The 11,164-nt window shown below is 36.4% G+C and overlaps 1 protein-coding gene across 1 annotated transcript; it reads left to right on the top strand.

Annotated features, from left to right (window-relative positions):
- The first annotated feature begins 5,888 nt into the window (after positions 1–5,888).
- Positions 5,889–11,144, top strand: MS3_00008834 (uncharacterized protein). The gene is made up of 5 exons (XM_051217174.1): positions 5,889–6,027; positions 6,064–6,197; positions 6,239–6,307; positions 6,348–6,403; positions 10,930–11,144. Exons 1-5 carry the CDS (start codon positions 6,018–6,020, stop codon positions 11,057–11,059), a joined length of 399 nt encoding a protein of 132 aa, XP_051065824.1. The 5' UTR covers positions 5,889–6,017; the 3' UTR covers positions 11,060–11,144.
- The last annotated feature ends 20 nt before the right edge of the window (positions 11,145–11,164 follow it).

Here is an 11,164-nt window from a genome sequence, read left to right as displayed (position 1 = left end):
GATTTATAATTTCAACTGACTTAAGTCTGTTGATTAGAAGATTATATGGTACTTTATCAAAGGCGTTCTTAATATCGAAATGTAGTATAACCACTAGTGGGCGAATCAGTTAAACGTGATTTGATGCATAATCATTTGAGCTTATTGATGTGACATATATTATTGGCCCTAAAAGAGCTTTTGAGAAGTAAAGGTATGTGACGTCAAACTTCTCCTTGCGATTAAGGATGGTTTTAAATCTGTTCATCACTTTCAGCAGGTTGGTTATACAAGAGTGAGCTTTAATGAAACCATGCTTTTGAAGTTAAAAGAAGTATATGGATAGTAAGTAGTCACGTAGCCAATCGCATATCATGAACTGCATAGTTTTGAGGATATTGAGAGAAGTGCTACCAGCCCGTGACTTCAGGGTTGGCTGCGTTAATTAGTGTGATAAAAGCCAGCTTCCAATTTTCTGGTAACGTGCCTCGGCTTAGCGAATGTGAAAATATCATGCTAAGCAGTTTTGCCAAGATTGAGTATGGTTCCATAATTACAGGAGAATGAACCATATCCGGACCAGAAGTGTCATTTTTAAGGTGCTGCATTTTCCGGTGCACCAAGTCAGCGCTCGGGTTCACTTCTGAGTTTCCTGTTTAGTTGCAGGTAGAGCTCTCATCAATATAGTTAGTATGTATTGGTTGAAGTTTCCAAAAGTATTGTTCCGTCAAAAGTCTGTGGCGTCGCTATCGTTGTTGCTTGGGCCATTAGAACCTAGGAGTTGGGAAACCTCAGCTTTGGCTTATCGAAGATAGGCTTTACGACGGAATAAGCTTTTCGGACTGGAAACAAATTTATCTATTAACTTCGCCTGATACTGAATACTGTCTTCCGTTAGTGTCTTTGTGCATTTGTTCTGCATTAGTTTGATTTTCCTGTATGTGCTGTCGTTACTAGTTCGTTAGTATTCCTCCCTGTAGTGTCTTTTGCGGCTTAACAAGTGCAGAGTACGATTCTTGATGACTGTAGGTTGTTTGTAGATTTTAAGGACCATTTTAGGAAAAGACTGCCTTGTAGCACATAAGATCATGTACAGTAAGAAACGCCAATGAGCATACACATCAAGTTGTGGATGAACTTCCTAATCCACCTGCTATAGACTGTCCTGTAAGTCTGACATATTCAACCGTTTGATATTCCTACGCCGGTTGTTGGTAAGATGGATTAGCTCACTTTTGCCGATAAAACTGGAGGCTATGACGGCGTGGTCACTTTAATCCAATGGAACCAAGCGCGAGAGGTTGTCAACCAGGAGTTCTTCATTTGTGAGTGGGCAGTCTAAGAGCAACAGCGTCTGACTGTTTGTCCAAGGAGTTGCAGACTTGAAATTCTCGAATAATCCCAGATTTTTATTGAGGTTGAAGAACTGAGGTTCAATGAAGTTGTCACTTCTTATGTAGGTATTTTTAACGAAGGTGACTTTAGAATGATTAAAGTCTCCTAGAATCATGATATGAGTGGATCCGAAACGAATAAGGTGGGATAATCCTTCCAATATAAGTTTGCTAGTCTGGGTGTTAGCAGTGGGCTTCCATTATATGACTCGCGCTAGACACCTAGAGGTGTTAGACAATTATACCAAGGCCCATACAAAATCATGAACCATTGGGTGTAAACTTGGTGTGCTATCAAACAAAATTGCAAGTACAAGGCTTCAGTAGAATGTTCAGCCGTCATAAGAAAGAAGGCATTTACGTCCAGAAATCTCAAATAAAGACACTGCACTCAATCTATAGAAAAATCAGTTATAAACTCTGAATACTCCTGCGTGTTATAACATGTGTCTGAAAGTTGACAGTACAGCAATATAAAGATTAGATAATCTCCATAAATATATTATAAATATCTCCTCTTTCTATATGTCGCTGTATATGTGGTCATATCTGTACATACTGTTCTGTTGTATCAGTTTCAAGTGGACTTCACACGTAGTTCACTTATGCCTCTGTAGCAGTAAATAAACCCCAAAATGACTAGCTTTGTAAGTCTTCAATATTGACACTAACCTCACTAATTTTGCTACATACATCCCAGCTGAGGGCACACGGTCACGCACTACACCAGCTTAGATCAAGCGCTTGTCGACATATCGATAGCTTTCCAATTATATATTCATATCCCTTCATTTCTGACTTCTGATTTGATTGGGTTGATATATTGCGATTGTAAAGGCGTTAGCGTAAAAGCGCTGTAAAACCCTGGATACTTGTGACATTTTTGCAGCAATCTCACTTCCTTGACAGGATTCATGACATCAGATGGGCTTGAAGAAATTGCTTGGTTTAAACCGGCTTTTTACAACTTAGACAATTTAGAAAAATCATATTGATTTGTTGAACCTTAACCGTTATAGTTAAACAAAAACTGTAAGAATACATTCCAAACGTGCCTATACATGTTCAGTGACTGACAAAATTAATAACAGTCGATGCATGAAGGATGTTATTTGAAATTTACTTTTGGTAAGTCATCACAAATAGAGTCCAACTAGTCGACAAATACTTAGCAGCATCGATGGAGCTGAGGGCGTAATGAAATGAACAGGTTCATAAATTTTTCTGTTCATATAACCCAATAGTTACACTCACCGGAGGTCGATCACACAATGAATAATTTTGGAATCACCATCATCATCATCATCTTTAAAATTATAAATTCACATATTATTATTTAGAACAACATATATAATCGAACAAAATTGTTTTCGATAAGATACTCGTCAGGCTTTACCCTAGTATACAGTTATATATATACATATTAGCATATACAAAATTATTAAACCAATCAAGGTAGCTTATAATTAAGTGATAACTGTGGAATAGATTACGTAAATCGGCATATTAACAGAGGAAGAATTGATTGTATAATGACAGGTGTATTAGTTGTGATAAGAATTACAAATGCTTGTATCCATGTTTCATAATGATAATTAGGTCGGTGTTTTGAAAAAAATATAGGTGATGCAATAACATTCATAAAACCTATTAGAATACGTAACAAAAGGCGTTTTGATAATTGGACGATTAACTGTATATTTAGGAAAAATTAGATGAGAGGTAGTGAAAAAAGGAAAACGAGTGGAGTGTGAAATATAATAAATAAAACCATTAATTAGGCCAAAGGAGAGATGTGTTACAAAGTCTTATGAATACGAAAACTTGGAATGTCTTCTCGAATTCCTATGGCTTCTGTTATGTGTAAGAGGCGAGACCGAACCACATAATGAAGACCAGTAGGGATACGATAAATCACTATGAATGACTTATTCCCATCTACTGCTTGACTGCTGTCGATAAAACAGAGCTGCGTATTGTTTTGAGGACACTTTCCTAACCGCGAAGGTGTTCACTAACCCTTTTGATCGTTTGTCCAGTTGTGCGCCCAATATAGCTTTCTCCACAGTAAAAGCTGAATTTGTAGATAGGCATAGATGAATCAGAACCAGGTAACTTATCCTTTAGTTGAGGAATCTGGTCGAGCGCAATAGACAGAGGTTAGCTACATTAAACGTACCATCACTGCTTTAGTCAGTCCATCCTGTAGAACATCACCAGCTATATCATCGTTGAATTGCAGCTTCAGAAATAGGTGCCTTACTAGCCGTTCATGTCGCTACTTCCCTGTTTATCACATGCAAGTGGTTCTTCGGAAAGCCTTGTAAATAGCTCATTTCAATCGACACAGCTCTAGTTCCTTGTTTACAGTGTCGTCTGAGAATATCTTTCTAGCTCTATTTCCAAGACATCCAACTAAGTTACGCTATAATGGGTGGGTACAAAGCCTAGGAGATGTGATTACTGAATGTTTATTGTTAAGTATACGTTAGAGTCCTTATTTTCCAATGTTCTGATCAATGATAATAAAAGTACTATTAATTTAACACTAATGAAAGTCAAGCTTATTATTAAACTCTGAGAAATCCGTTTACTGGTTTTACGAGGGAAAAAATCAAAACTCATCGCTATTCAATCAGTTTATTCGTAATATGCAATGAGGAGAACAAGATAGACCATAATTGTACATTTTGAAAGCAATTCTTTGAGAATAATCTCGGAAATTTCTATATTGATCTGTTTTTCAAGTAGTTCTTGACACTCAATGTCAACAGTCCTAGTTAATAAAACATTTATGAACAAGGAAGTAACAGCTAGATATTATTATTATTATCAGCTTTATTCAATATTATATTTTTGGTACAATATAGAATTCTCAGCGTAAAGTATTTCAACAAGTTTCCGTGGCGAGACTCTAATTTAGGGACGACCTTTGAACGAATCTTAAATGACCTTGACAATTATTAGCCAATCAGAAGACAGTTAGTATAAAGTGAAAATATATTATAAGAAAGTAATGAATTACAGTGGATAGTCTTCTTTTACATGATTTAAAAACTTGTTAAGGTTTGATAAAGGTTCAGAAGTCTTGAAATCATAATACATGCGGAATAAAAACTCGTCCATATGGCTCCATAACAGTCGTCCTCTAGAGCCGTGGTATAGTCCTAAAAAATCCTTCAGTCTCGACCACATGGCTTCAGTGTTGTTAGTATGAATGCCGGTAGTAGGGTCGACAAAATGGCGCTTGTGCACTACTACATGATGCACATATCCAAGTCTATGTAGGCACCTATAGCCTCGCCAATCATCCGTATATACTGTTGTGCCCGGCTGTACGTATTCCTGTATAATTGGTATGATTGTGTTCGCTTGCCGGTTTCTGACTTTCTGAAAATGTCCCTTTTGTGTTGATCGGTCATAAATTCCAAGTACCTGTCAAGTATATTTACAGAAATGCTACTTACCCATTCTTCCTTGATACTACGTCCCCTATTGTATTTTCGCTTTCTTACTACCGTTTCATCTATCTCCACAATGCATCCCACTCCTCCGAATGACAGGCGTAGACGTGTCATTTTACTTGCACATATGTCACGGCAGTACTCGTACCACTGGACTGCTGAAGTTTCAGGAACATCTGCAAACGCCACAACCAGTGTTACTGGTGTCTTTATTACCCAATTGGCCACTATTATCATGATCTACCTCAGTTTCAGTCGCGATCGAGCGAAGAAAGTTCCCGTTCGAGCAGACTTTTTCTTCCAACATGAAGGACAACGTAACACAATCTCACCACGGTGTTCTGAACACTTAGCTGCAGTCATTCGATAACCGCATTCGCACGTACAAGTACTTCTCAATAGTCTCATCTCTCGTAGCCTCTCAATAATAACCTCTTCTCTAAAATCCGCTGTAAAGCGATCGTATGTCAGCATCAGGTGTTGAACTTGGCTCCGTGACCTTGAAATTGCTCAAACGCTTCTGATTGGCTCGTCCTTAAATTAGAGTCTCGCCGTTTCCGTTTCTTTCTTCTTGGTCGGACCTGGCGATAAATATTGAGTGATCGCCAGTTAGATGTTAATAGTTCAGTAAATGAACATCTGAATAATGTGCATTCTTTTCGCTGTATATTGCCAGCAACCACATTGGCTCTTATTGAGTTTTTTGTAACTTTGACAACGAAAAGTTGTACACTTCAGAAACGCAGCAGAATAGGTCATGCGATTAATAAACATAATGATATATTAAAACAAACAAAAATAGATAACTTGTTGAAATGTATAGACGGCAGGAACAGGTAGCCCAGATGCTCAAGCAATCCGCCCGTTTACCCTTTAAGTTTACGTGTACCACCTTGGAAATGAATTCTAGGACGCTCTTACACTTTTCTTGACGACTAGTTTGTGTAAGGGATCTAGAATTCGAACTAACTATTCAATATTATGGTGTGGCGAATTATTCATATCTATATATGAGTATAAAAATTGCTGTACAATAGGGTAAATCATGATGGGGACTTAATGGAAAACAATATTTTTTACTTATATATGTTTTTTAACTCTGCAAGCTTGTCGCAAAGGTATTGGACATGATATCAACCCTCGATTTTCAGTTAGTACGCTACTTCATATATTTGTTCGTATGAGTTCGGGTAAATGCATCATGTTTTGTGTATGATTTTTAATAGGACCTAAAACCCTGAAAAGAAAGCCTGATGAATCTGTTAGTGATCAGGTCCCAGTTAAAGTAATTGAAAAATCAACTGAGGGTTCTCGACGTCCTGCGATTATAAGTCCTATCAAATTAAATGTACCCACACAGGTTGGATATTGTTATTAATGTCGTGTAGATTACCTCTAAAGGATTTTACACCTGAAATCCCTAAAAAGGTGGACAGCAAGGTCCGTGAAGTCTTCAACTCAGATGAGGAAGTGAGTTATGTCTTAGATCTCAAAGTATACTCGTCTACAGAGTGAGGAAGAGGAAATTCCAACGGAAGCCAGAATACGAATGCGAAATTTAGGAAGGTATTTATGGGCGTTTTTATTCGTAGGCGTTTCTATATATTTACATATTCAGCAAACCATTTGAAACTTCGAAATGTTACATAAATAATCATGTCCCTATTCACCCAACGTTATCATATAGTTAGTCATCATACTAATTTAAAACTAACGGAGATTTTTACGACGTGTGACCATCTGCTTCTATCTAGTTTCCTTAACGCTAACCTTAAACCACTTCATTACAGAAACTAAGATCCCATGATGTCATGCATTAATTAAAATTTTCGGTAGTACTGTATTCTATGGACGACCTTTGAACGAATTTTCAAGTGACCTTGAAACTATTAGACAATCAGAAGAGAGTATAAAGTAAAAACATAAAAAACTCATGAATTACGGCGGATATTCTTCTTTTACATGATTTGAAAACTTGTTAAGTTTAGATAAAGGTTCAAATGTCCTGAAATCATAGTGCATAGGGTTAGGGTTAAGGTTAGTTGCACAAACCCAAGTCTATGGAGGCATCTATACGCCTTCCAATCATCGTTATATATCGTACTGCCAGGCTGCACGTACTGTAACACCTGCAAAAGTCGCAGCCGATGTAACTGGTGACTTCATAATCCAATTTGCAACAATTATCATGATTCGCCTTAGTCTGAGTTGTGATCGAGCAAAGAAACTGCCAGTTCGAGCAAATTTTTTCCTCAAACGCTTCTGATTGGCTCGTCCATAAATTAGAGTCCTACCAAATTTTCGTGTTCAAGTATCCAGTCTGTGTAGATACTCTAATAAGTGCATTTCTATACTGAACTCTCCAGTCTGTGGCTAATATGTTCATATTTAGTCATTCCGCAAAACTTGATGGTTGAATAGTCTACAATATTATAACCTCAATATAGTGACGGTCTCCTAGATACTTCGTTGGTAATTTCTTCAAATAATTATTCAGGTCAAAATCCGATAATGAGTGGTATAGGTTAATCACTTAACACAAGCAATTAAATACTAAATGTGGTCACCGTTTTGGTTCTCAATATTTTTTCAAACGACAGTACCTGGCTTGTTTTCGAAGGTTATTCTTTGTAGTATGATAGGGAGGCTGATTTAATCACAATTTACTTCATAATTACATTCCTCTTCAAAATATGTGCTCTAGAATTTATTCGTTTTAAACTTAAAAAACTTTCGAGTAGTTTCTCAATATTAACCAGTGCTAAACAAAATGCAACAATAATGATAGTCAGAAACTATCTGTTCATATTGATCGTTGGCTCCTGTCTAGAAGCAAGGTACTGCGTCAATAAAAATTTCTAATTTGAATGTTCAATTGTCCCAGTTTATAAGAATAAATTGTAAACCAGTGACAAATGTTTCCTTCCACCCGAATTTCGGCCTGTAAAGTAGTCATTATTGTAATTTCGTGAAACTAGGTTAGAACTCTTGAAGGATAAAGCGAAAACCAGACTAATACTAAAGCAGATAATTAAGTTATCTGACTCACTGGTTACTCTTGTTTTTTAGTCGACCAAGTCGCCTAATAGTCACGGAAAATAATGGAAAACAATCATCGAGCTTCAAACTTAATGGTCACAAAAACATATAACTAGGATTTTACTTAAGCTTACAACAAAGACTAGTTCTTACTTCATCTCTTTAAATACAGTGCATACACATTTGAGCAAGCTTTTCTGGTTAAAACTTCAAGCTGTTCATGACATACTTAAGTAATACTGAGTACAATAAGAGAATTCAGACAACTTTAAACGAGAGTTGCCAACAGTTAAGAGTATTTTTATACACATAGTTCCCTTTCTGATTTTGAAAAGAGTAAGAACAAAGATTGTGGCCGAATAACACAAATTCATTTTATTTCGTCGGTTCTCATCAGCTGCTTACAACCTGTGATATTTGAAAGTCATAATTGCAAAATGGGTTTAAATTACTTACGTGATTTTATTTGGAAGTTATTTTGAAGACACATCAGTTATAGTATAGGAAGTGTGTGAATAAATTTAATAGACTGAATATCGGGAATATGTACCTTATGTAAAAGAAACTTCTACAATATTGATTGTGACAGCAGTTCAAAAGGCCAGAAACAAGCGATTACACAATGAGTAAACGCTGATGGGAATAAAAGGAGTAAAGCTACGTTAGTAAGATTAATCTGGAAGTTAGTTGAAATAAAAAACCAGATAATGTAATGAATGCAAGGAAGAGTTTTAAAAAAGCTTAAGATGCAACAAAGGAATATTTACCACCAAGACAAGGAGAGATTAGCAACCATCACTTTTTGAACACATAAATCAGGCTATCGACGCCTGATAGAAACGGCTTCAGCAAACGTCAAAAGACTGGTGTTTGGCTGATTTATGATTAAGGTTAGGAATTATATTTAAGGTTATCATCACGAACTGACATCAGCTATAATGCCAAAACTTTTTTCCAAATGCGTGAGTAGATTTCGCACCAAAATCCGAGACCTGCTATCTTACACCTGATAGGCTTGTTCATATAATATAGTCTCGCCGCCAGTTTTAATTTCATTGTTCAAGTTTCTTAATTTATCTAGATTCATTGAAATGTCTCGACCGATTTGAACAATTCAGGATACTTATTTGAATTATTAAATTTATTTCATTCGTTCGAGTTTTTTTCATGATCATATTGCAATACTAGACTATAAGTTTAGAAAAAGATATGTAATAATTAACGAGCTCTACGCCACGGATTATAGATTTCGCTCGATTTCCCTGCTTTACAGATGATTATGTATGAATATAAAAATAACAGGATTGGATTGAACACATAAAACATTTATTTATTTATTTTAACACATTGGTACAAGGAGGCACCAAATACATATGCGCCACACAAATCTCATTTGATATTTGTGGGAGCTGTGATACATTTATGGCACCTACAAGTGCATATTGAGAATACAAAAGCATACAGATAACAGAAAATCATTCATTTGCTAACATTAGGTAGTGATTTCTCGGTAAAATTATAACATTAAATATAAGCTCGAGATACTAACAAATGCCTATGTATGTCCTAGTATGTGCTCATTTTGAGTGGCCCATTAAAAAATTCTTTAAAACGAAACCGACAACAATTTGTCTTGTAATGGTTTTTTTTCGGTATCAACAGAGTCTATGTGTGCACAATTGGCAATTGTAAAACATACTATCAAATAAGTACTGTTATATAAGATAATAGCGTCTAAGTTTGCCAACGTCAGAAATTTCTAATATCTACAACTGAACAGTATAGTTTGATCTCTCAGCTTTCCCCAACATAATCTTTGACGTTTAAGTTGGTTGCATAATTTTCGAGAATCATCGATGTAATTAATTCAGTTGACATAAATCAAAGCTATGTGGTAGCTCAAACATCATTACAGAGTAAATGTTGCCGGTATAATATACTTTAAACTGTTGGGCAGTATCGTTTATTGCCTAAAAAATTATAGTTACCATGTGAGATTTCAATAGACAACTTGATATTTCATCTAACTTGTTATTTTACTACCAAAACTAAACAGCAGAATTCTGATCTGCCTGAACCTAGGCAATTTTCATTGTTCATGCGTTGAAGTTACTTGCTTTAGTGGTCAAAAACTGTGTAGCAAATTAGTTTGAAGCGTACAGTAGATTGTATCTAGTCAAAAGGAATGTGAAATGATAAGTCTTTTAGAGACTAAATAATGTAGCTCACTTTGAATCTACTTCAACTGGAAATGTTGAGTTTAAATTTTACATATCGATATTTATCTTATTTGTTTTCCTTGAGGATCAACTCACTTCGCTTATTTAACACAATCTCACTCAATCTAACCGAAGTAAAACAACTTTAAAATATCAGAAGGGGTTTCGTGGTGATTGTAGTAATTTCAACACTTGAGATCATGAGTCAATTGAAGCTAGACCACAATGGAAAACCTGGGAGCACTGGACGGCCATCTCGTCTTATTGTGGGACTCAGCAGCGCGCATCCACGACCTCGCCTCGAGGGATTCAAACCCAGAACCTATCGGTCTCGCGCCATGCGCTTAACCAACTCGACCACTGAGCCGGCATCCAGCGGTGTTAATGTCTAACTTCAACTAATCCACGAGATTAAGCGACACACCCACCATTTTCATCAGTGAGTTACTACCTCACAACTGACCCGGTTGAACCCTACTGGTCATTGCGCGAGACCGATAGGTCCTGGGTTCGATTCCCGCGAGGCGGGGCCGTGAACGCGCGCTGCTGCGGAGTCCAACAATAGGACGAAACGGTCGTCCAGTGCTTCCATGGTGGTCTAGCTTCAATTGACTCATGATCTCAACTGTTCGAACTTTACAATATATAAATTGTAGGTATATAAAACACCTATGATTGTATTAATGACACTAGTGACTGATGGGAATCAATATATAGGATTACTCTTTTAATGAAAATAACTTATGAAACTCTTGATAAACATACTATATGATAATACAAACTTAATTAGATTTTAAATGCTATAATAAACTGATCTTTATTTTCTTTTTTTAGGTACACTCCTACATCTTGCGGTCCCAATTCTTTTGGAAAAGGAAGATTTGGTTTTGTTGATCGTAGAGCATTACTTAATAAACAAACAGAAGCATTGAATGAAGCAGTTTCTGGAGAGAATGAACGTTAGGAATCATATTACTTCAACAATCAAAACTACAATATATCAAGCAAAAAACCACCACCACTACTACTACCACTACTAACAAAATCGTTTCCAAGTATTTATCCACCA

Source organism: Schistosoma haematobium, chromosome 6 (assembly GCF_000699445.3).
Source record: "Schistosoma haematobium chromosome 6, whole genome shotgun sequence".
In the NCBI taxonomy this organism is placed as follows: domain Eukaryota; kingdom Metazoa; phylum Platyhelminthes; class Trematoda; order Strigeidida; family Schistosomatidae; genus Schistosoma; species Schistosoma haematobium.
Note: the sequence above shows the minus strand (reverse complement) of the source record. Positions and strands in the feature narration are given on the sequence as shown.

Bases quoted from the DNA above. Each gene is read 5' to 3' on its own strand.
- MS3_00008834 (XM_051217174.1), top strand. The intron at 6,198-6,238 runs GTTGGATATTGT...TTACCTCTAAAG, and splicing joins AATTAAATGTACCCACACAG to GATTTTACACCTGAAATCCC. The intron at 6,404-10,929 runs GTATTTATGGGC...TTCTTTTTTTAG, and splicing joins CGAATGCGAAATTTAGGAAG to GTACACTCCTACATCTTGCG.